We start from the raw sequence: 26,031 nt of genomic DNA on the forward strand, positions 1-26,031 counted from the left end.
AATCCAATCGAGAATCTGTGGAAAGAACTTTAAACTGCTGTTCACAAATGCTCTCCATCCAACCTCACTGAGCTCGAGCTGTTTTGCAAGGAGGAATGGGAAAAAAATTCAGTCTCTCGATGTGCAAAACTGATAGAGACATACCACAAGCGACTTACAGCTGTAATCGCAGCAAAAGGTGGCGCTACAAAGTATTAACTTAAGGGGGCTGAATAATTTTATACGCCCAATTTTTCCGTTTTTGATTTGTTAAAAAAGTTTGAAATATCCAATAAATGTTGTTCCACTTCATGATTGTGTCCCACTTGTTGTTGATTCTTCACAAAAAAAGACAGTTTTATATCTTTATGTTTGAAGCCTGAAATGTGGCAAAAGGTCGCAAAGTTCAAGGGGGCTGAATACTTTCCCAAGGCACTGTATATTTCACTGGTCATCCCCAAAGCCAACAATTACTTTGGCCTCCTTTCCTTCCAGTTCTCTGCTGCCAGTGACTGGAACTAATTGCAAATATCACTGAAGCTGGAGTCTTATATCTCCCTCTCTAACTTTAAGCATCAGCTGACAGAGCAGCTTACCAATCACTGTACCTGTACACAGCCAATCTATAAAAAGCACACCCAACTACCTCATCCCCATATTGTTACTTATCCTCTTGGTCTTTTGCACCCCAGTATCTCTACTTGCACATCATCATCTGCACATCTATCACTCCAGTGTTAATGCTAAATTGATTTTTTTTGCCTCTATGGCCTATTTACTGCCTTACCTCTCTACTCTTCTACATTTGCACACACTGTACATGGATTTTTCTATTGTGTTATTTGACTCTGCGTTTGTTTATAAGTAACTGTGTTGTTGTTTTTGTCACATTTCTTTGCTTTATCTTGGCCAGGTCGCAGTTGTAAATGAGAACTTGTTCTCAACTGGCCTACCTGGTTAAATAAAGGTGAAATAAAAATGTAAAAAATAATGTAGAGATGGCCTGAATCAACCAACTGAATCAAAGGAGGTATTTTTGTCATGTTTGATCATAGGAAGTCAGAATTTCGCGTTGGTGTTGATTCAACCTGTCAATTTCATAATGGGAAGTGCTAATGGATATGTATTGGCATTGGACACTGTCAACTTGCAGAAGAGCATGGTCACACTGACAATATAGCAAATGTGTAATGGACACTGTCCAAAAGGAATATTTTGGCAACATGTTAAGACTGGCAATGTATTATTAATATCGGACAATGTCCATTAGCAATACATTTCAATGGGCATTTACCATCACGAATTGGACATGCTCCAATATATTGCTGAAATTCCCAATTGACTTGCTCATTGAACTCGGTACTGCCGAGCAGTGATAGTGGTTCCTCTCCTTTGCTCGTTGGTGTTTATTTCAGCCTGCCCATTAGGTGTTGGTAAATCCCTAGTTAAATGTATTGTAAATGTACACTGTCCATTAGCAATACTTTACAATTGGCATTTACCATCACGATTTGGACATGCTCTAATATATTGCTGAAATTCCCAATTGACTTGCTCATTGTTTTCGGGATGGCCGAGCAGTGATAGTGGTTCCTCTCCATCGCTCGTTGGTGTTGATTTCGGCCTGTCCATTTGGTGACGTTAAATCAATGTTTAAACTTATTGGAAATAGACACTGCCGCTATGACCCAGGTTGTCACAGGAAGCTGAGAGTAAACAAATATCCTCCTTGGGACACCCTTATACAGAATCCTGAGTTTCAAGTCTTTACATTAAGAACTGACTGATTAACAGATGGTTGAATGCAATGTTTTTCACTAACTGTAGAGAGTGAAATCCCAAAAATGTTTGGGTCAATTTAACCACTTCCGGTTACTCCAGGAATTAAAATCAACACAGGTCATCCTTATAGTGGCCTGATTAATTGTTATTGAAGACGATTGATATGGCAATCATAATCCACATAGGCATCAGGTTGAAGTTATGGCAGCAGGCAATGTTTTCCTATGGAGAGAGATGTCAATGTCTACTGTTAGAAGAAATACTCACTGTTTTCACTGTTAAGGGTTAATTCAACATGGTCAAGGGTAGGCTTGCACAGACCGGAAAGACCTTAGGAACGTTCCTGGGATTGAATTGTGTTTCTAGCCTCAACGGTTTTGCCGCTGTCACCCAAAACCATCTCAAATTTAGGTCAGGCTTCATTTTGGGCCTACTTTTTTGCACTCTTGCTGCGGTGCTAAAAGAGTTGCAGGCCATTGCTTCAAATCCTATTGCTTCTAACTTCAATATGTGCTTTAAATAAATAATACCTACACCACTTTTAACATCACATTTCTCAACACTAGTAAGAATACAGTAGGCCTACAGTATATCGAAAAATATGACATGACTCTCCACCAATAATTACATATAGAGGCCGGCACGGGTATCGAACCTGCATCTGTTTGCACTGCGGGAGCTCCCATCCACTCCGGAGCCCCCATCCACAAAGTCACAAAGTATCAAAATACAGTGAGGTGTTGGTAAAGGTATATTGTCCTGCTAATAGCCCATAATGTCCCAGTCAGGATAACCAAAACATGTATTTATTTAAGACTATCAGAAAGAATGTTGGTACTTATTTATTTAGATCCAAAGCCATGAATGAATGAGTCACTCAGCTTTATGTAGGTGCCAGCTATATGACTGTGCCATCAACTTGATAATATATAATAATGCTTTTTGTGGTATTATTTGTTTTGTCTTTTCTGGTGGATGAAAATGAAATTGCAAACAATCACGTGATACAGCCAACCTAACTTAGAAAGACAGTTGACGATAGAATTCTCCCCATACCCTCCTTCTAGGCAAGTCTATTGTCCAGCTACCTGCTAATAGCCATAATTGCACAGTACAACGTGACAGTGTGTGTTTGAAAGAGTATTTCGTGAAAATTATATCCTGGTGATGGTTTTTATAAAGGGTTCAAATGAGAGGGAACTTTCCAGGGTGACACAGAGGCTTTTAACTTGTGTTGACAGAGGTACTGGGAAACCATCTATGGTGATGCTGAGGTTGTACTGTTTTGAGAGGTTGGATTTGGAGCCGATGAGCATGACCTCTTCTGTTAAGTTTTAGGAGGTTCATTCTCATCCAGCTCTGGATGTCTTGAAGGCAGCTGATGAGGGAGGTGGGAGGGAGGGGAGTGGTGGGTTTGTTGGGAGGTGTCATCTTGGTGTCATCTGCATTGCAATGGAAGTGAACTTTGATGTTGCATCTTTCACAGGGGTAGGTCACGCACCCTGATCTGTGATTTTTCAGTTGCACAAACTGTTGATGGTCAGTGAGGTAGGAGGAAAACCAGGAGAGTGCAACACCCTTAACACCAAATAGATGTTTCGTGAGGAGTGGGTAGGAGATGGTATGAAAGGCTGCATTCAGGTCGAGGAGGATGAGGATGGATAGCAGCCCTGAGTCAGCTGCATGGAGGGAGTTGATTGATTTTGACCAGGGCTGTTTCAGTGTTATGTTTGGAGCGGAAACCAGACTGGAATGGTTCGTGAAGGTTATGTGATTGAGTGATATCTCATCTTAACATCGTTGGCTACCTGGACTATTTGCATTTTACGCTGCTGCTACTCTCTGTTTATTATCTATGCATAGGTACTTTACCTATACCTACATGTACATAATACTTTAATTACATTGACTAACCTGTGCCCACGCACGTTGACTCTGTACCGGTACCCCCTGTATATAGCCTCGCTACTGTTATTTTTATTTATTTTTTATTTGAATCCTACAGACGAAGAACCATATATGTGACATTTTTTTTTAAAATGAGATATACATGAAAAATCATTATTGGACACCATTTTTCTATAGTGAACCGGTTTCACAAGCTTTCCATGCGCTAATTAACAATAATTTTAAATTTAAAGATAGGCTCTCGTGGAATAACCGTTTATGTGCACCACTCAGAATGGACGGACAACCGCACAACATTTCTGTTGCTGATGAAAATCGCAGAAATGTGGGAAAGAAACGTAAAACAAAACTAAAAGAATGGAAAGACAGGCAAATGAAGATCTTACGGGATGCGGGAAAACCCTATACAAATCGTAAGGGTCAAGAAAAAACTGGGAAAAGCTGTCCAAAAGAGGTATGTGGAAGAACCGTATATCAAACAATCAAGCTAGCTAGCTATAGAGTACAGTAACTAACATGTATGTTCTGGGTTGTCTAATTTGTAACTATAGAGAAAACATATTAACTAAAGTTTGTTGGCTACTAACTCATACATTATCGTTACAAATGTTATTGCTAGATTATAGAAGAAACATAGCTAGCTACTTTTTCTCCGTCCACCGGATGATTCGACATGGCTACAGTAGCTAGCTAGTTACACTGTATCCTGCAGGGAAGAGCGTGTTCCACGACGTGCAGAAAGGATTGTGGAAAGTTGACTGATGAACGCAAGCTGCATCTGTTCAACAGGTTCTATACTGTCCCATACGAGAAACAACAAGCGTTGATTCTCTCCGGCTTAGAACAGGTTAGAAATAAGACAAAACGCCTATTATTATAATAGCTATATTGAACACTTGCATAGTTTAACTTTGACAGAAATGATACGTACATTAACGTTAACTCTAAAAGTGCTGTGTTACACAATGGTGCAATACAAACTCATTCTGTGTATAGATTGGGAGTGTGTGAAAGATGGAGGTCCTGATCAAGCAATATCCTGAATGTGCTACAGTATATTAAATTCTGAATTCATCATTGTCAATTTTTATTGCAGCATGAGGTGAAACGGAGACGTAAACCTGAGGATACAAAGGAGAACAAACGACGGAAACAAACCATCAAATACCATGTACAGCAAGCAGGCCAGAGATTGAATGTGTGCAAGGTTACTTTCATGTCTGTGTTCCAGCTAACCAACAGCCGTCTTCAGGCAAGTGAAAATATGAATTAATGTCTATATGAATATCAATTACAAACATATTGTATTCTCTGTACTAGTTTTTAATAACCTGCTAATTGAAATGTAATTGTTTTGGTCAGGTTATTCAGGAAAAGTTAGCTGAGGCAGGTGAGGTTGCAGGGTCTCCAGATCAGGCTACTGAGGCTAGGTCTCCTTTAGAAGATGGAAGAGGGAAGCATAGCAATAGGTAATGCGCTATGGATTCCAGCCTGGATTATTTCACTATAGCAGTGCTCTAAACAATCTTCTAAACATTAACATAGAGTATCGAATGGATGAATAGCGAATTCTGAAACAAAAATATAAAAATGTTTATTACTTTTAAACAAAATGATGGTAACTAAGCTGTCCAACTACCACCTGAGCATTGAGGACTGAGTGCCGATTACCTTCCCCTCCCACCGGACAGCACTGGCCTAATTCTCGCCGCCCTACAGGACCCCCGGCCACAAACGGCAATGGCGTGACCGGGATTTGTACCCCGGTTATAGCGACACAGTTGCACTCTAAGGCAGGTCCCTAGACCATTGAGAGAATACAAGTTTAACAACACCTTGTTGTCTCTTTACAGGCCACATCGGATACATGCTACAGTGAAAGAGGGCATCAAGGAGCACATTCTATCTTTCCCAAGAACCCAGAACCACTACTCACGGATGAAGGGGGATGTACACAGAGAATATCTCAGCCCTGATCTGAATTTGTTGCGAATGTACCGACTCTACAAAGAGAATAATACCACATCATCTGCAAAATTCTGGGTTTATAGGGACATTTTCAAACAGCAGAGTCTCAATTTCGGCCAATCCAGGAGTGACACCTGTGGCAAATGTGACGCATTCTTCACTAAGATGTCAGCAGCAACATCTGAAGAGGAGAAGAGGAAGATTGCAGTTGAAAGTGAGTTACACCATCGAAAAGCCGAAAAGGCCTACACACAGCTTCAAAGTGACACTGAGTGGGCTAAAGCCAATGCTGACTGCCATGTCATTTCTGTGGATCTACAGGGGGTGATGTACACCCCTAATCTGACCCACTCCAATGTCTACTACCAGCGGCAGCTGTCAAATTTTAACTTTTGCATCCAGGAACTTGGAAAAGAAGATCCTGCATACATGTGTGTTTGGCATGAGGGGATTGCACACCGAGGGTCCATTGAGGTGGCAAGCTGCATAATGAAGTGGGTGAAGACAAAATTCACGCCACTCACCAAACCAGAGGTGCGCAAGTTGGTCATATTCAGTGACAGATGCTGTGGGCAGAATAACAACTGGCGGATGCTCAATCTGATGTCGATGCTCGTCTCTATGGGTTACTTTACCCAAGTTGAGCAGAAGTTCATGGTCTCTGGTCATTCTTTTCTTCCTTGTGATCGATCTTTTGCCACCATCGAGAAGAGGCGCAAGGTGTCAGTCCTTCATACACCTGATGATGTTTCAAAGATGATACTTGAAGCACAACCAGCAAAACCATTCAAGGTGATGAGGATGCAATGTGAAGACTTCAGGCACCTCCCAGATTCTGTCCTCAAGCGACCAGCTGGACTACAGATCACCTCAGTGAGGTGGTTAAAAGTCACAGGTATTGCACAGAGAAGTTTACTAACATCCCATCAACATGCAACATGTTGTTCTAACAATAAAATATCCTAATGCTTGACTGTGAAAGTTGTTATTGATGTCAGGAACTTAAAATGTTTCTGTTCTAATTTCAGTTGAGGATCCTTGGAATCTGTACGCCAAACAGAGCCACAGTCTATTTGAGGGATGGAAGTCATGGCTGATCTCCAAACCAAAACAAGGAGCTACACCTCAACCTCCCTATTTTGCGAGCCACTACCCTAGAGCATATGAGAGTCCTCTGCCCATCAAAAAAAACAAGTACCAAGATCTGATGACCATGCTCAACTACTTGCCAGCTGCTGCACGCTCTTTTTATGAATCACTGCAGAGTGAATAATTTGTTGTTAAAGCAAGCTACATAATTAAACGTTTTTTCTGTGAGTTTATGATCCCCTGAACCTGTATACTGTAGTATGTTGAATCTGTATACATTTCAGAAGACATGTCACCCCTATTGTAGGAAATTAAATGTATCGTAGGTGTTTTCTATGTGAATCAATTTGTGTATGATTTGAACCAGCACAATATATTGAATTAATTTAATTTTAAGATGTTGTTCCTAGTGTAGAAAATGTTATGTACAATGTGTTCTGTTGATAATTATTTTGTTTGATCATTTGAACCTTTTTTAATCTGAATTAATTAAAAACAAATAAGTCATCACATACAGTATGTGAGTATTCATTTGATCTTGATTCCCTTTTTTTATTCATTACAATATACACTGTCTCTCTGTCACCACATTTAGCATTAACTCTAAGCAGTTAATACTTATTTACTGCTGTCACCTCAGTGCAGAAGGACATTTCTTGCCTTTAGCATGGGTTTAACGCAATTCACAACTTAATTGCTGATCATAGTGTTAAACACAAAGAGAATGGTTTTCTGAACGTTTTGTAATATTGACCTTCGGGACCTGCATAATGGACATGCATATTGGCACATCACATTTATCCCTATTTGATATTTACAAGTTGTGCTTGTTTTGATTGAATTAATTTAATTGTATTCTATTTTGGTAGTTCTATGGTATGTTCACTTTGAGGGCTTCATTTTAAATGAGACTAAGATTTCATGACTCAACTTTTAAGAAAAGTCATCATTGCTAAAGTTGATAGACCACCTTTAAATGAACCTCCATACAAATGAATTAACTACATATTGCATTTAAGTTATTTACATGAAGGGCATATGTACTTGAAAGTACTTAAAACATCATATCAGGTGTTAAAAAAGGACATCTTACAAGAGTCATGCAAAATGTCACATATACTGTTCTTCCACAAACGGAAATCATCACTGGAGATATACTGTTCTTCCACATTCTAAAAATTAAAACGGCAATTAAAAAAAGTATTATTTGAAATAACCAAAAAATATAAATTGTTGTTGGAAGATATGGGTATGGTGAATTATTTCTCAACCATAAAACACCTAATGTGGTACACACAATTAATAATATAAAAATAACTGATTATCTTAAAATGGAAAAATTGTCACATATATGGTTCTTCGTCTGTAGGGTTCATTTATTTTTTGTAAAAACTTTCTTAACACTTATTTTTCTTAAGACTGCATTGTTGGTTAAGGGCTTGTTAGTAAGCATGTCACTGTTGTATTCAGCGTGTGTAACAAATAAAATGTAATTTGATTTAATATCCAGGGCAGAGCAAAGGCAGTCATTGATTTGAGTGATGAGGTCAGAAGGGGACTGGGAATCAGGACTGGGGTATGTATTAATAAGGCTCATGAGATCAATGGGTTTTCTGTTTTAAAAATGTCTAAAGGAAATGGTGAGATGGACATTTTGCTTGGAAAGGGGGGCTTTGTGATGAGAGATGGGGAGCTCAACATCAGTTATATTGCAAGGAGCAATATATACCAGCGGAGCAGACTAAATCGAAATGTGACTTGTAACATTTTGAAAGATATCAAGACCATAGATTGATATAAAGACAGCAGCAAAAGTGCATTTTCCAATAGCATCAACGTGGATATTAAAATCATCTAACAGTACATTGGGAGACATGGCACAGACATCGTTAATTTAATATTTTTTTATTTTACCAGGCAAGCCAGTTAAGAACAAATTCTTATTTACAAGTATGGCCTACACCGGCCAAACCCGGACGACGCTGGGCCAATTGTCCGCCACCCTATGGAACATCAAATCAATGCCGTTTGTAATAGAGCCTGGAATCAAACCAGGGTGTCTGTAGTGCTGTCTCTAGCACTGAGATGCAGTGCCTTAGAACGCTGCGCCTCTCGGGAGCCCATTAATGAGGACAGTTCAGATAAAAACAGCTCAGATGGCTTAAATAGTCTATAAATGGTTACAATTATCAGCTGCTTTTGGACCCTACTGCAAATCCACACTAATCAAACTCCTGTTTCTTTCAGGCCTTTCCTGAGTTGGAGATAGGAGTTAAAAGAGTGTTTGTACTGGTTTGTCTTGAAAGTGGGGAATCCTGTCAGGTGCGTGAATGAGGACCCAAAAGCGAATTAACAAAACAGAGTTTCTTTAATGACGAAACACACGTAGGCTCAGATGGACAGGCAGATTCCGACAGGACAGGACAAGGTTAGATGAACAGGCAGATTCCGACAGGACAGGACAAGGTTGCAGCAAACACGACGATAGTCTGGTTCAGGCATGAGTAACACAAACGAGAATCCGACAAAGACAGAAGCAGAAACAGAGAGAGATATAGGGACCTAATCAGAGGGAAAAAGGGAACAGGTGGGAAAAGGGGTGAACGAGGTAGTTAGAGAAGACAAGGAACAGCTGGGGGAAAGAGGGGAAGAAAAGGTAACCTAATACGACCAGCAGAGGGAGACAGGGTGAAGAGAAAGAACAGGAACAGGACACAACATGACAATACATGACAGTACCCCCCCACTCACCGAGCGCCTCCTGGCGCACTCGAGGAGGAAACCTGGCGGCAACGGAGGAAATCATCGATCAGCGAACGGTCCAGCACGTCCCGAGAGGGAACCCAACTCCTCTCCTCAGGACCGTACCCCTCCCAATCCACTAGGTACTGGTGACCACGGCCCCGAGGACGCATGTCCAAAATCTTACGGACCCTGTAGATAGGTGCGCCCTCGACAAGGATGGGGGGGGGGGGAGACGAGCGGGGGCGCGAAGAACGGGCTTAACACAGGAGACATGGAAGACCGGGTGGACGCGACGAAGATATCGCGGAAGAAGAAGTCGCACTGCGACAGGATTAATGATCTGAGAAATACGGAACGGACCAATGAACCGCGGGGTCAACTTGCGAGAAGCTGTCTTAAGGGGAAGGTTCTGAGTGGAGAGCCAAACTCTCTGACCGCGACAATATCTAGGACTCTTAGTTCTACGCTTATTAGCAGCTCTCACAGTCTGCGCCCTATAACGGCAAAGTGCAGACCTGACCCTCTTCCAGGTGCGCTCGCAACGTTGGACAAAAGCCTGAGCGGAGGGGACGCTGGACTCGGCGAACTGAGATGAGAACAGCGGAGGCTGGTACCCGAGGCTACTCTGAAAAGGAGATAGCCCGGTCGCAGACGAAGGAAGCGAGTTTTGGGCGTATTCTGCCCAGGGGAGCTGTTCTGACCAAGACGCAGGGTTGCAAAAAGAAAGACTGCGTAAGATGCGACCAATAGTCTGATTGGCCCGTTCTGCTTGACCGTTAGACTGGGGGTGAAAGCCGGAAGAGAGACTGACGGAAGCCCCAATCAAACGGCAAAACTCCCTCCAAAATTGAGACGTGAATTGCGGACCTCTGTCCGAAACGACGTCTGACGGAAGGCCATGAATGCTGAAAACATTCTCGATGATGATTTGTGCCGTCTCTTTAGCAGAAGGAAGCTTAGCAAGGGGAATAAAATGAGCAGCCTTAGAGAACCTATCGACAACCGTAAGAATAACAGTCTTCCCCGCTGACGAAGGCAGTCCGGTGACAAAATCTAAGGCGATGTGAGACCACGGTCGAGAGGGAATGGGAAGCGGCCTGAGACGGCCGGCAGGAGGGGAGTTACCGGACTTAGTCTGCGCGCAGACCGAACAAGCAGCCACGAAACGACGCGTGTCATGCTCCCGGGTGGGCCACCAAAAACGCTGGCGAATGGAAGCAAGCGTACCCCGAACGCCAGGGTGGCCGGCTAACTTGGCAGAGTGAGCCCACTGAAGAACGGCCAGACGAGTAGGAACGGGAACGAAAAGAAGGTTCCTAGGACAAGCGCGCGGCGACGGAGTGTGAGTGAGTGCTTGCTTTACCTGCCTCTCAATTCCCCAGACAGTCAACCCGACAACACGCCCCTCAGGGAGAATCCCCTCGGGGTCAGTGGAGGCTACTGAAGAACTGAAGAGACGAGATAAAGCATCAGGCTTGGTGTTCTTAGAGCCCGGACGATAAGAAATCACGAACTCGAAACGAGCGAAAAACAGCGCCCAGCGCGCCTGACGCGCATTAAGTCGTTTGGCAGAACGGATGTACTCAAGGTTCCTATGGTCAGTCCAAACGACAAAAGGAACGGTCGCCCCCTCCAACCACTGTCGCCATTCGCCTAGGGCTAAGCGGATGGCGAGCAGTTCGCGGTTTCCCACATCATAGTTACGTTCCGACGGCGACAGGCGATGAGAAAAATACGCGCAAGGGTGGACCTTGTCGTCAGAGAGGGAGCGCTGAGAAAGAATGGCTCCCACGCCCACCTCTGACGCGTCAACCTCGACAACGAACTGTCTAGAGACGTCAGGTGTAACAAGGATAGGTGCGGATGTAAAACGATTCTTGAGGAGATCAAAAGCTCCCTGGGCGGAAACGGACCACTTAAAGCACGTCTTGACAGAAGTAAGGGCTGTGAGAGGAGCTGCCACCTGACCGAAATTACGGATGAAACGACGATAGAAGTTCGCGAAGCCGAGAAAGCGCTGCAGCTCGACGCGTGACTTAATGACAGCTTGGACCTTAGCGGGATCCATCTTAATGCCTTCAGCGGAAATAACAGAACCGAGAAATGTGACGGAGGAGGCATGAAAAGAGCACTTCTCAGCCTTCACAAAAAGACAATTCTCTAAAAGGCGCTGGAGGACACGTCGAACGTGCTGAACATGAATCTGGATTGACGGTGAAAAAATCAGGATATCGTCAAGGTAAACGAAAACAAAGATGTTCAGCATGTCTCTCAGGACATCATTGACTAATGCCTGAAAGACAGCTGGAGCGTTAGCGAGGCCGAAAGGAAGAACCCGGTATTCAAAGTGCCCTAACGGAGTGTTAAACGCCGTCTTCCACTCGTCCCCCTCCCTGATGCGCACGAGATGGTAAGCGTTACGAAGGTCCAACTTAGTGAAAAACCTGGCTCCCTGCAGGATCTCGAAGGCTGAAGACATAAGAGGAAGCGGATAACGATTCTTCACTGTTATGTCATTCAGCCCTCGATAATCTATGCAGGGGCGCAGGGACCCGTCCTTCTTCTTAACAAAAAAAAACCCCGCTCCGGCGGGAGAGGAGGAGGGGACTATGGTACCGGCGGCAAGAGCTACAGACAAATAATCTTCGAGAGCCTTACGTTCGGGAGCCGACAGAGAGTATAGTCTACCCCGGGGGGGAGTGGTTCCCGGAAGGAGATCAATACTACAATCATACGACCGGTGTGGAGGAAGAGAGGTGGCCCTGGACCGACTGAACACCGTGCGCAGATCGTGATATTCCTCCGGCACCCCTGTCAAATCACCAGGCTCCTCCTGTGAAGAAGAGACAGAGGAAACAGGAGGGATAGCAGACATTAAACATTTCACATGACAAGAGACGTTCCAGGAGAGGATAGAATTACTAGACCAATTAATGGAAGGATTATGACAAACTAGCCAGGGATGGCCCAAAACAACAGGTGTAAAAGGTGAACGAAAAATTTAAAAAGAAATGGTTTCGCTATGATTACCAGAAACAGTGAGGGTTAAAGGTAGCGTCTCACGCTGAATCCTGGGGAGAGGACTACCATCCAGGGCGAACAAGGCCGTGGACTCCCTTAACTGTCTGAGAGGAATGTCATGTTCCCGAGCCCAGGTCTCGTCCATAAAACAGCCCTCCGCCCCAGAGTCTATCAAGGCACTGCAGGAAGCTGACGAACCGGTCCAGCGTAGATGGACCGACAAGGTAGTGCAGGATCTTGAAGGAGAGACAGGAGTAGTAGCGCTCACCAGTAGCCCTCCGCTTACTGATGAGCTCTGGCTTTTACTGGACATGAAGTGACAAAATGACCAGCGGAACCGCAATAGAGACAGAGGCGGTTGGTGATTCTCCGTTCCCTCTCTTTAGTCGAGATGCGGATACCTCCCAGCTGCATAGGCTCAGCACCCGAGCCGGCAGAGGAAGATGGTAGTGATGCGGAGAGGGGGGCAACGGAGAACGCAAGCTCCTTTCCACGAGCTCGGTGACGAAGATCAACCCGTCGCTCAATGCGAATAGCGAGTTCAATCAAGGAATCCACGCTGGAAGGAACCTCCCGGGGGAGAATCTCATCCTTTAACTCTGCGCGGAGACCCTCCAGAAAACGAGCGAGCAAAGCCGGCTCGTTCCAGCCACTGGAGGCAGCAAGAGTGCGAAACTCAATAGAGTAGTCTGTTATGGATCGATTACCTTGACATAGGGAAGACAGGACCCTGGAAGCCTCCTCCCCAAAAACAGATCGATCAAAAACCCGTATCATCTCCTCTTTAAAGTCCTGATACTGGTTAGTACACTCAGCCCTTGCCTCCCAGATTGCCGTGCCCCACTCACGAGCCCGTCCAGTAAGGAGAGATATGACGTAGGCGATACGAGCAGTGCTCCTGGAGTAAGTGTTGGGCTGGAGAGAAAACACAATATCACACTGGGTGAGGAACGAGCGACATTCAGTGGGCTCCCCAGAGTAACACGGCGGGTTATTGATTCTGGGCTCCGGAGATTCGAAAGCCCTGGAAGTGGCCGGTGGATCGAGGCGGAGATGGTGAACCTGTTCTGTGAGGTTGGAGACTTGGGTGGCCAGGGTCTCAACGGCATGTCGAGCAGCAGACAATTCCTGCTCGTGTCTGCCTAGCATCGCTCCCTGGATCTCGACGGCTGAGTGGAGAGGATCCGAAGTCGCTGGGTCCATTCTTGGTCGGATTCTTCTGTCAGGTGCGTGAATGAGGACCCAAAAGCGAATTAACAAAACAGAGTTTCTTTAATGACGAAACACACGTAGGCTCAGATGGACAGGCAGATTCCGACAGGACAGGACAAGGTTAGATGAACAGGCAGATTCCGACAGGACAGGACAAGGTTGCAGCAAACACGACGATAGTCTGGTTCAGGCATGAGTAACACAAACGAGAATCCGACAAAGACAGAAGCAGAAACAGAGAGAGATATAGGGACCTAATCAGAGGGAAAAGGGGAACAGGTGGGAAAAGGGGTGAACGAGGTAGTTAGAGAAGACAAGGAACAGCTGGGGGAAAGAGGGGAAGAAAAGGTAACCTAATACGACCAGCAGAGGGAGACAGGGTGAAGAGAAAGAACAGGAACAGGACACAACATGACAATACATGACAAATCCTCCTTTCTGACTGTGCCCACCCTTCACACAATGAGCAAAACATCCCTGAAAGTTATATGCTGAACCACCATATTTTTTAGATCAGCGATTCCAAAACTCGATTCTGGGGACGCCAAAGGGGTGCATTTTTTTTTTTACTTCAATACACAGCTAATTTGAACAATCAAAGCTTGATTATGAGTTGATTATCTGAATCAGCTGTGTAGTCGTGCTAGGGTATAACCCCAAAAAGTCCAACCCTTGTGGTCCCCAGGACCGAGTTTGGGAAACATTGGTAGACTCAGCAGCCAGATCAAACAAGGGCCTGAAATAAACAGGAGCTTGACTAGTGGGGAGTTGCAGTAGGGTCCAAAAGAAGCTGGCCAGTGGTAGAACAGGCCAAGTGAGGTCATGGTTCTACAGTGCATTAGGAAAGTATTCAGACCTCTTGACTTTTTCCAAATATTGTTAAGTTACAGCCTATTCCAAAATTGATCAAATCGTTTTTTCCCCTCATCAATCTACACACAATACCCCATAATGACAAAGCAAAAACAAGTTTAGAGAAATTCTTGCTCAAGGACACATCAACAGATTTTTCCCTTTGTCAGCTCAGAAGTTGAACTAGCAACCTTGCAGCTACTGGCCCAACGTGTTAACCGCTAGGCTACATGCCACCCAAGGAGCTTCAACTTTCAAGGAACACGACCATTTTGAATAGATACCACTGTATTCTTATGGTCCTAATTCAAACCAATGTTATTTTATGCATATTTAGAATTCTTATAAACTCAGAAAAAAACGTTATCTCACTGTCAGCTGCGTTTATTTTCAGCAAATGTAAATATTTGTTTGAACATAACAAGATTGTATGAACATAAACATTAGTAAATATTTTTATGAACATAAGATTCAAAAACTGAGACATAAACTGAACAAATCCCACAGACATGTGACTAACAGAAATTAAATAATGCGTCCCTGAACAAAGGGGGGATCAAAATCTAAAGTAACAGTCAGTATCTGGTGTGGCCACCAGCTGCATTAAGTCCTGCAGTGCATCTCCTCCTCATGCACTGCACCAGACTTGCCAGTTCTTGCTGTGAGATGTTACTCCACTCTACCACCAAGGCACCTGCAAGTTCCCTGACATTTCTGGGGGGAATGGCCCTAGCCCTCACCTTCCGATTCCAACAGGTCCCAGATAGGCTCAATGGGATTGAGATCGGGGCTCTTCGCTGCCATGGCGGAACAAGGACTTTTCTGTCCTCCTCATGCACTGCACCAGACTTGCCAGTTTTTGCTGTGAGATGTTACTCCACTCTACCACAAAGGCACCTGCAAGTTCCCTGACATTTCTGGGGGGAATGGCCTTAGCCCTCACCCCCCGATTCCAACAGGTCCCAAACAGGCTCAAAGGGATTAAGATCGGGGCTCTTCGCTGCCAAGGCGGAACAAGGACTTTCCTGTCTCACAGGAAATCATGCACAGAACTGGCAGTATGGCTGGTGGCATTGTCATGCTAGAGGGTCATGTCAGGATGAGCCTGCAGGAAGGGTACCACATGAGGGAGGAGGATGTCTTCCTGCAATGACACCAAGCTCAGTCCGATGATACTGTGACAAACCGGCCCAGACCATGACAGAACCTCCACCTCCAAATCGATCCCACTCCAGAGGACAGGCCTCGGTGTAACGCTCATTCCTTCGACGATAAACATGAATCGGACCATCCCCCCTGGTGAGACAAAACCGGGACTCGTCAGTGAAGAGCACTTTTTTCCAGTCCTGTCTGGTCCAGCGATGGTGGGTTTGTGCCCATAGGTAATGTTGTTGCCGGTGATGTCTGGTGAGAACCTGCCTTTATAACAGGCCTACAAGCCCTCAGTCCAGCCTCTCTCAGCCTATGGCGGACAGTCTGAGCACGGATGGAGGGATTGTGCATTCCTGGTGTAACTCAGGCAGTTTTTGTTATCATTGTGTACCTGTCCCGCAAGTGTGATGTGCGGATGTACCGATCCTGTGCAGGTGTTGTTATACGTGGTCTGCCACTGTGAGGACGATCAGCTGTCCGTTCTGTCTCCCTGTTGCTCTGTCTTAGGCGTCTCACTGTACGGACATTGCAATTTATTGCCCTGGCCACATCTGCACCCTTATGCTTCCTTGCAGCATGCCTAAGGCACATTCACGCAGATGAACAGGGACCCTGGGCATCTTTATTTTTGTATTTTTCAGAGTCAGTAGAAAGGCCTCTTTAGTGTCCTAAGTTTTCAGAACTGTGACCTTAATTGCCTACCATCTGTAAGCTGTTAGTGTCTTAATGACCATTCCACAGGTGCATGTTCATTCATTGTTTATGTTTCATTGAACATGCATGGGAAACAGTGTTTAAACTCTGAAGACCTGTGAAGATATTTGGATTTTTATGAATTATCTTTGAAAGACATGGTCCTGAAAAAGGAATGTTTCTTTTTTTGCTTAGTTTAGTTCATAATTAATAGTATAACACATCTGAATGCAAGCACAATAAGTTGGGTCCATCTGCACACTTCAGCCTTAGTTTGGAATTGATAGCTTAAACGGTTAAAGCATAGTACCGTCTAGAATTTGATGATGTTTAACCATTCTAGTCTTTGGACTTTGAAATGAATGGTTTTCTGCAAATGTGGTTGTCATATAAAAAGTATAAATAATATAAAAAATTATGAATCTAAGTTAGGGCAGAATGCACATTTGAAAGTTGGTTTATGTTGATAGCTGAAACTGTTTAAGCACTAGAGCCAGCAGAAGAAGTCAAATAATATGAGTATGGAAGAGTTCTAGACAGGTCTCGCTTTCAGCAAGCACATTCATTGCATGGGATTGGTGCATGCAGGTTGGCTGCTATACATTGGGTCTTTAGCCTGGTTTGCTAACTTCCTCTCTCAAAGAGTGCAGTGTATAAAGTCAGAAAATCTGCTGTCTCAGTCACTGCCTGTCACTAAGGGATTACCCCAAGGCTAGATCCTAGGCCCTCAGTTTACGTCAACAACATAGCTCAGGCAGTAGGAAGCTCTCTCATCCATTTATATGCAGATGATAGTCTTATACTCAGCTGGCCCCTCCCCATATTGTGTGTTAAATGCTCTACAACAAAGCTTTCTTAGTGTCCAACAAGCTTTCTCTACCCTTAACCCTGTTCTGAACACCTCCAAAACAAAGATCATGTGGTTTGGTAAGAAGAATGTCCCTCTTCCCACAGGTGTTATTACTACCTCTGAGGGTTTAGAGCTTGAGGTAGTCACCTCATACAAGTTCTTGGGAGTATGGCTAGACGGTGCACTGTCTTTCTCTAAGTAACATATCAGAGCTGCAGGCTAAATTAAATCTAGACTTGGTTTCCTCTATCGTAATCGCTCCTCTTTCACCCCAGCTGCCAAACTAACCCTGATTCAGATCACCGTCCTACCCATGCTAGATTACGGAGACATAATTTGTAGGTCGGCAGGTAAGGGTGCTCTCGAACGGCTAGATGTTCTTTACCATTCGGCCATCAGATTTGCCACCAATGCTCCGTATAGGACACATCACTGCACTCTATACTCCTCTGTAAACTGGTCATCTCTGTGTACCCGTCGCAAGACCCATTGGTTGATGCTTATTTAGAAAACCCTCTTAGGCCTCACTCACCCCTATCTGAGATATCTACTGTAGCCCTCATTCTCCACATACAACACTAGTTCTGCCAGTCACATTCTGTTCAAGGTCCCCAAAGCACACACATCCCTGGGTCGCTCCTCTTTTCAGTTCGCTGCAGCTAGCAACTGGAACGAGCTGCAACAAACACCTCAAACTGGACAGTTTTATCTCAATCTCTTCATTCAAAGACGCAATCATGGACACTCTTACTGACAGTTGTGGCTGCTTTGTATGATGTATTGCTGTCTCCACCTTCTTGACCTTTGTGCTGTTGACTTTGGCCAATAATTCTTGTACCATGTTTTTGTGCTGCTACCATGTTGCGTTGCTACCGTATTGTTGTCACGTTGTGTTGCTACCATGCTGTGTTGTCATGTGTTGCTGCCTTGTTATGTTGTTGTCTTTGGTCTCTCTTTATGTAGTGTTGTGTCTCTCCTGTTGTGATGTGTGTTAAAAATGGCTCTAAATACTTTTCTGTACTTGATATAAAAATTTGGATAAATAAGCACGTCAGTGGACGTTGGCCTATGGCGGTTCTAGTAATGACGTCATTCACAAGGCAAGAGGGGGTGCGCCCTGAGTAACTTTCCTGAGGAAATAGATTATTTGTGGGAGAGACATGAGATAGAGACTGATTAAGTGAATGCCACTAAAACTATATTCAATCAGCATATTTTGCGTTATGGTTTGCATATTATTAGAAACATAGTAGCTGGTTAGTGAATTGATTATAGCTTCAGCTGTAAGCCAGCAAGAACAGTTAGCCTACAAAGCTGGAAGCTACCGGTATCTTCTTGCATTGTAAAGTGTCCTAGCCTGTATGAGCATAGTTTTGCGAACAGTTTCAACATGTCTACATGCCGTGTCGCATTATTCAAGTGTGTTAACTTCTGTGCAGCATTATAGGGGGGACATCGGCTGCGCAGATAGACAGAGTTAATCTGTGAGACACATTTGACAGATGTAACAACATTTCTAGTACCAACTGGGCTTAATCTGTGCTTTATGAAATAGCCATTTGGCAACATATAGACTATCAACACAAATTCTCCCAAACTGACTGTGCATATTTTCCACAGACCACTTGCCTAAATGTTTCAGAAGTTTCCTGAGTTACAGTATGTTTGGCTATAAGAATGGGCAAAAACACGAGTTTACTGGATACGTTCCTTGTTATTATCCAGCACATCCAAGCCAAACATTCTCACATTGTATGATGTCATGTTAAAACATGTTTTACAATATTAAAATGTAATATGAACATGTTGCTGACTGTATACATGTGCCATTCACAATGTTGCATTATAGTGCCCAAAATGAACTGGATAAAAGTGTGAATTATTTTGTTTCTAACAATGTCCCACATTTAGAAAACGTCACTGAGTGAGAACCACCTCGTTTCTTTGCCAACAGTAATATATTTTTTAATAGTGTCAATGGTCAAAATTACCTTTGCGACGGTTTTAGTAATAATATTTGAAAAATATTCCAACACGCTCTGCACTTTATTTGATTTATTTTAATCTTATGTTAACTCTCAGTTGTTGTCATAGACATCATAGATGGCAATTGTTTTTAAACAACATCGTCCATCATGGGGGTTAGCGACAGTTGCTGTCAATGAAGATGTCAAAGTTCAGTTAGATTGATCAGACAGATTGTACAGAAATATATTGCGCTTTGGAGGGTTCATAGAGTTTAACATTTCCTCTCCCTGTGTCTTCTTACTCTATCTCACCCCCTTCCCAATCTCCTTCCACTCTCCTTCTCTCCCCAGGTTGACCCATGACATCAGCCTGAATGAGTTTGAAGATGACGACTTGTCTGAGATCACTGAGATCACAGATGAGTGTGGGATGAGTCTCAACTACATGGGCCTAGAGATTAAGGTAAAGTAGCACTTCAAACCTGCAGTTGCTTAATGACAGTCACACACACACACACACACACACAAACACACACACACACACACACACACATATAATGGTCTAGAGAGTTAAAACACCACTTTAAAATAGCAGTTTAAATACTTCCCGCTAATAAAAACAACTCCACACAACAATATTGTCCAGATAATCTGTGCGCACCTCAGAATTTGTTTTACCCAGTTGATTGGCTTGAAGTTTTTGAAATAGCCGAATTGGTCTGCGTCAGCAGTCCTGGATAAGAAAACATGTAGCCCTTTCCTGCTGTCAAATGGTTATAGTTTCATAGTTATTAATCAACATTATATAAAATAACTGCTGAAAATCTGGTGTTTCTATGTCAAAATCCCCTTTAGCTGACACCAAATGCTCATTCTAGGGCAATGTGTCCTGATGGTGGCACAGTGGGCACACAGCTGAACATCGGCAACGCTGCTTGCAGCTTTAATTATTATTATTATTATTATTATTATTATTATTTCTACTGCAGGAGGCTATAAATCTGCCACAGCAAGTTGATCCCTGCGATGCAAGGATTTATTTTGCAGCCTGTCCACCAAATCCATTCACTGCGCATGGTTCTCAGTCTCCAGTGACCCCTTTCGAGGATGCTTTCAAATATATTTTTTGTTGTTGCTTTGGCTTAAAATTACTAGGTTGCGATCATCGGTGCTATTGGAAATAGGATATCTAAGGGGCCTAGCCCGAACCATGAAAAACAGCCCCAGACCATTATTCTTCCACCAAACTTTATAGTTGGCACTATTCATTCAGGCAGGTAGCGTTCTCCTGGCATCCGCCAAACCCAGATTAGTCCATCGGACTGCCAGATGGTGAAGCGTGAGTCATCACTCCAGAGAATATGTTTCCACTGCTCCAGAGTCCAGTTGCGGCGAGCTTTACACCACTCCAGCTGACGCTTGGCATGGTGATCTTAGGCTTGTACAGTGGGGCAAAAAAGTATTTAGTCAGCCACCAATTGTGCAAGTTCTCCCGCTTAAAAAGATGAGAGACGCTTGTAATTTTCATCATAGGTACACTTCCACTTTGAGCTCTTCAGTACGAGCATTTCTACTGCCAATGTTTGTCTATGGAGATGCATGGCTGTGTGCTCAATTTTATACACCTGTCAGTGACGGGTGTGGTTGAAATAGCTGAATCCACTAATTTGTATGTGTCCACATACTTTTGTATATACAGTGTATGGAGACTGTTTAGTGCCCAAAATTTGGGGTTAAATACAAAACAACATTTCCTGATCTTTCTTATATCTCTCAGATAGAGGACAGACACGTCAGAACAATCTTAATTTTGATTTTTTGGGGGAGGGGATTCTCTGTTATTCTACAGTGCATTCAGACATTATTCAGACCCCTTGACTTTTTCCACTTTTTGTTGAGTTACAGCCTTATTGTAAATTGATTATTGCCTTTTTTTCCGCATCAATCTACACACAATACCCCATAATGACAAAACGAAAACAGTTTTTTTATTTATTCAGACCCATTTGCAAAATGTAGAAAAAGTCAAGGGGTGTGAATACTTACCGAATGCACTGCATGTAAGTGCATCTGTTATTCAATGCATTTGTATTGGCTAATAGCATTAAGGTCAAATACACTTAAAAAAAACGAATTATGTTTTCATATTTTTATTTTTTATACTTCAAGGGGGTCTTAAAATTCTAAATGAAATAGCAAAATGATACTAGATTTGACCTTCTTAAAAATGATTTAAATCTTAGTAGACTCCCCAGTTTAGGCAAGGCTTCGACTGTAATGGGTTAAGTCGCTCAAATGAGATAATAAGTAGTTCAAACGACATACTAAGTCATTCAAACAAGATACAAAAAAATAAAAATCGTTCAAACGAGAAAATTCCAAGAGTGTACGTTTTTGAACTTTTTTTTTGCCTTGGGTGTCAGGGCTTCTGTAGAAAGTGGAAATGTATTGTGTGAATAAGTATATGAACCCTTTGCTATATGGCAAGATAGGTTCAAGGAACAGAAATGACTTAATAAGTCACACAATATGTTGAATGGACTTCATCTGTGTGTATTTACAGTATAGAGATTCACATGATTTTAGAATGAATTAAGTTCCTCTGAGTACACATCATGGACAAACTGAAATGGTCCACTCACACAGACAGTGTGGTGAAGAAGGCACAACAGCGTCTCTTCAACCTCAGGAGGCTGAAGAAATTTGGCTTGTTACCTAAAACATTCCCAAACTTTTACAGATGCACAATATTGAGAGAATTCTGTCAGGCTTTATCACCCACCGCCTTGTATGGCAACTGCCCCGCCCACAACTGCAGGGCTCTCCAGAGGGTGGTGCGGTCTGCACAACGCATCACCAGGGGCATACTACATGCCCTCCAGGACACCAACAGCACCCAATGTCACAGGAAGGCCAAAAAGATCATCAAGAAAAACAACCACCCGAGCCACTGCCTGTTCACCCCGCTACCATCCAGAAGGCGAGGTCTGTACAGGTGTATCAAAGTTGGGACCGAGAGACTGAAAATAGCTTCCATCTCAAGGCCATCAGACTGTTAAACAGCCATCACTAACACAGAGCGGCTGCTGCCTACATACAGACTTGATATTCATGACGACTCTAACAAATGAATCACAAGTCACTTTATTAATGCCACTTTAATAATGATGTTTACATATCTTGCATTACTCATCCCATATGTATATAGTGTATTTTATTCCATCTATTGCATTGTGCCGAGGCCTCTCGGTCATTGCTCATACATATATTTATATGTGCATATTCTTATTCCATCCCTTTACTTAGATTTGTGTGTATTAGATAGTTGTTGTGGAAATTTTAGATCACTTGTTGATATTGCTGCAATGTCAGAACTACTGTAGAACCACAAGGATTTCGCTACACTCGCAATAACATCTGCATGTGACCAATAACATTTTATTTAATTTGATTTGATTTAAACGAAAGAGTCAGGTCTGCAGCCTTGCGAGGGTTAACACGTTTAAATGTTTTACCCATGTTGGCTGCAGTGAAGAAGAGCTTGCAGGTTTTGATAGCGGATTGTTTAGTTTGTCTGGGAGCAAGACATTGTTTTCCGCAACGGGGCTGGTTTTCTTTTTGTAGTCCGTGATTGACTGTAGACCCTGCCACATACCTCTCGTGTCTGAGCCGTTGAATTGCGAATCTACTTTGTCTCTATACTGCGGAGGGAGTAGCTACACTGTTGGTATTCGGTCATGTTTCTGGTCACCTTGCTCTGATTAAATGCAGTGCTTTTCGCTTTCAGTTTTGCGTGAATGCTGCCATCAATTCACGGTTTCTGGTTGGGGAAGGTTTTAATAGTTGCTATGGGTACAACATCACGGATGCACTTGCTAATACTCGCTCACCGAATCAGCGTATTCATCAATGTTATTGTCCGACACTATGCGGAACAAATCCAGTCTACATGATTGAAGCATAGAAGCGTAGAATTCGATTGCTAGGACCAGTGTTGAACAGATCAATACCATTAGTGGGGAGGTTCAATTGTGTACTGATGTGTGTTTTCTTGTTGGTGGTACGTAATCTGATTCTACCAGCATGTGCTAACAACCCCTCGCTCTGCACAAGTTGAAGGAAAGTTGGCAAAAATATTTACAATTTGACGGCTAAGATATCTACATTTACAGTAATAATGGCATAAACATGATTTTGGTAGTGTAACGATATGATTTGTCGTCCTCTGAAGAGGAGTAAGAAATGTCGGACCAATGTGCAGCGTGGTATGTGTTCATGATGTTTACTGACTGAACACTGAAAATACAAAATAACAACGTGAAATAAACGAAAACCGAAATAGTCCTGAAAGGTGTCGAAAACACTAGACAGACAATAATCACCCACAAGACACAGGTGGGAAAAGGCTACCTAAGTATGATTCTCAATCAGAGACAACGAACGACACCTGCCTCTGATTGCGAACCATACCAGGCCAAACACATAAACACAACGTAGAAAAAAGAACATAGACTACCCACCCCAACTCACTCCCTGACCAAACTAAAACAAAGACATAACAAAGGAACTAAGGTCAGAACGTGACAGGTAGTGTTTGTATGGGTTTGTGTAATGCAGTTACAGGTGGGTAGATGTAGCCTGAGGACCACAGAGTACCTTCCAGACCATGTAAGCAATTTAATCTACTCCTTTTCACTTTGTAAACTCACAGTGCCCTGCTGAAAAATACCCCACAACAGCATTTTGTGTACATGAGCATGAGGGAGGGGACAAACGTTACTGTTATATTCTTATGGTATAGGGGACGCTTGCCAAAAGCCAGGGAAAATGCAGTGCGGCAAATTCAAATAAAATGATATAAAAATCAAACTTTCATTCAATCACACATGTAAGATACTAAATTAAAGCTACGCTCGTTGTGAATCCAGCCAATGTGTCAGATTTTAAAAAGGCTTTTCGGCGAAAGCATAAGAAGCTATTATCTGATGATAGCACAACAGTAAACAAAGAGAGTAGCATATTTCAACCCTGCAGGCGCTACACAAAACGCAGAAATAAAATATAAAACATGCCATACCTTTGACAAGCTTCTTTTTTTGGCATTCCAATATGTCCCATAAACATCACAATTGGTCCTTTTGTTAGATTAACAGCTTCCAAATTGCGCAATGTCACTACAAAATATTTAAAAAGTTGCCTGTAAACTTTGCCAAAACATTTCAAACTACTTTTGTAATACAACTTTAGGTATTTTTAAGCGTTAATAATCGATGGAATTGAAGACGGGTCTATCTGTTTTCAATAGAGGACGAGAGGAAACTAACGCTACTTTTCAAGTCTTGCACAACTCTCAACAGTGTTACCCACTTCCTAGATGGACGTACTTCTTCATTGCACAAAGGAATAACCTCAACCAAATTCAAAAGACTGGTGACATCCAGTGGAAGCTGCAGGAACTGAAAACAGGTGCCTACGAAATATAGTTTCCCAATGAGAACTCACTGAACAGACAGAGAACTACAACAACAAAAAAAATCTGAATGGTTAGTCCTCGGGGTTTTGCCTGTTACATAAGTTCTGTTATACTCACAGGCATGATTCGAACAGTTTTATAAACTTAAGAGTGTTTTCTATCCAAATCTTCTAAAATATGCATATCTTATATTCTTGGCATGAGTAGCAGGAAGTTGAAATTGGGCACACTATTTATCCAAAAGTGAAAATGCTGCCCCCTATAACTTAAGAAGTTAAACAACCTAACTGTGGGACAGAAACTAGCAAGGGAAACTGAAATATATCAAATCAAGACTACAACAGTAGACAATCACCTCATTCTTCTCTCTGCAGATTCTCCAAACACAATACAAATACACACCTAGAAAAATCTACCACCAAGGGCTACTCTTGACGAGAATGATCTGTCAAAGTCAAAAGGCTGGGGGAGATGTACAGATGGGTCTTTGAGATGAGGAAGGGGTTTGTTTGTACAGGGTTGTGATTAGAGATGGTTTTGTATGAGAGCGATTGAAAGGTGCCTTTTCTCCTCAATTGAGATGTTTGATTGGGCTCAAGTCCGGGTTCTGGCTGGGCCACTCAAGGACACTCAGAGACTTGTACTGAAGACACTCCTGCGTTGTCTTGGCTGTGTGCTTGGGGTCGTTGTCCTGTTGGAAGGTGAACTTTCACCCCAGTCTGAGGACCTGAGCGCTCTCAAGCAAGTTTTTAGCAAGGTTCTGTACTTTGCTCCGTTCATCTTTCCCTCGATCATGACTAGTCTCCCAGTCCTGCAGCTGAAAAACATCCCCACAGCATGATGCTGCCACCACCATTCTTCACCGTGCAGATGGTGTCAGATTTACTCCAGACGTGACGCTTGGCATTCAGGGTAAAGAGTTCAATCTTGGTTTCATCAGACCAGAGAGTCTTGTTTCTCGTGCTCTGAGAATCGTTTAGATACCTTTTGGCAAACTTCAAGCTGGCTCTCATGGGCCTTTTATTAGGAGTGGCTTCCGTTTGGCCACTACAATAAAGGCTTGATTAGTGGAGTGCTGCAGAGATGGGTGAACCTTCCAGAAGGACAACCATCTCCACAAATAAAAAATAAAAAATTATGATAATAAAATTTGACAAAAGTATATTCATACAGTTCTTATACATGTGTAATTAAGAAAAAATCGAAATAATTTCGAAAAACTGTCCAGAATGCACTTTTTTAAGGGGGTGATACGTTTTTGAAAAAATGTTCAAATTTTCAAAATTTTACTTTTGGGTCTTTACATTTGCAATATGAAAAGTTACGGTGGAGCGCACTCG

At 43.0% G+C, this 26,031-nt stretch overlaps 2 protein-coding genes across 8 annotated transcripts in view; both read left to right on the top strand.

The window, feature by feature from the left end:
• The window catches only part of mapk8ip1b (mitogen-activated protein kinase 8 interacting protein 1b), a 121,290-nt gene that overhangs the window by 26,640 nt on the left and 68,619 nt on the right, over positions 1-26,031 (top strand). For both annotated transcript variants that reach the window (XM_021606791.2, XM_021606793.2), the window contains one exon: positions 19,570-19,681. In XM_021606791.2, the coding sequence (XP_021462466.1) occupies positions 19,570-19,681 (112 nt within the window). The remainder of the gene's footprint in view (positions 1-19,569; positions 19,682-26,031) is intronic.
• Positions 4,010-7,917, top strand: LOC110502468. Of its 6 annotated transcripts, XM_036980423.1 has the most exons (5): positions 4,051-4,123; positions 4,459-4,516; positions 4,766-4,921; positions 5,523-6,532; positions 6,666-7,917. In XM_036980423.1, the coding sequence occupies exons 4-5, from the start codon at positions 5,608-5,610 to the stop codon at positions 6,908-6,910; spliced, it is 1,170 nt and encodes a 389-aa protein (XP_036836318.1). In that variant the 5' UTR covers positions 4,051-4,123; positions 4,459-4,516; positions 4,766-4,921; positions 5,523-5,607; the 3' UTR covers positions 6,911-7,917. The 6 variants fall into 6 exon arrangements, with proteins under 6 accessions (XP_036836319.1, XP_036836317.1, XP_036836320.1 ...); XM_036980424.1 differs by lacking the exon at positions 4,459-4,516 and having other exon boundaries at positions 4,010-4,123; XM_036980422.1 differs by having other exon boundaries at positions 4,028-4,516.

Source organism: Oncorhynchus mykiss, chromosome 6 (genome assembly GCF_013265735.2).
Source record: "Oncorhynchus mykiss isolate Arlee chromosome 6, USDA_OmykA_1.1, whole genome shotgun sequence".
NCBI classification, from domain to species: domain Eukaryota; kingdom Metazoa; phylum Chordata; class Actinopteri; order Salmoniformes; family Salmonidae; genus Oncorhynchus; species Oncorhynchus mykiss.

Excerpts from the sequence above, each read along its gene's own strand:
- LOC110502468 (XM_036980424.1), top strand. The coding sequence starts at position 5,608 with ATGAAGGGGGATGTACACAGAGAATATCTCAGCCCTGATCTGAATTTG. Across the intron at positions 6,533-6,665 it reads GAGGTGGTTAAAAGTCACAG|TTGAGGATCCTTGGAATCTG; the intron begins GTATTGCACAGA and ends TTCTAATTTCAG.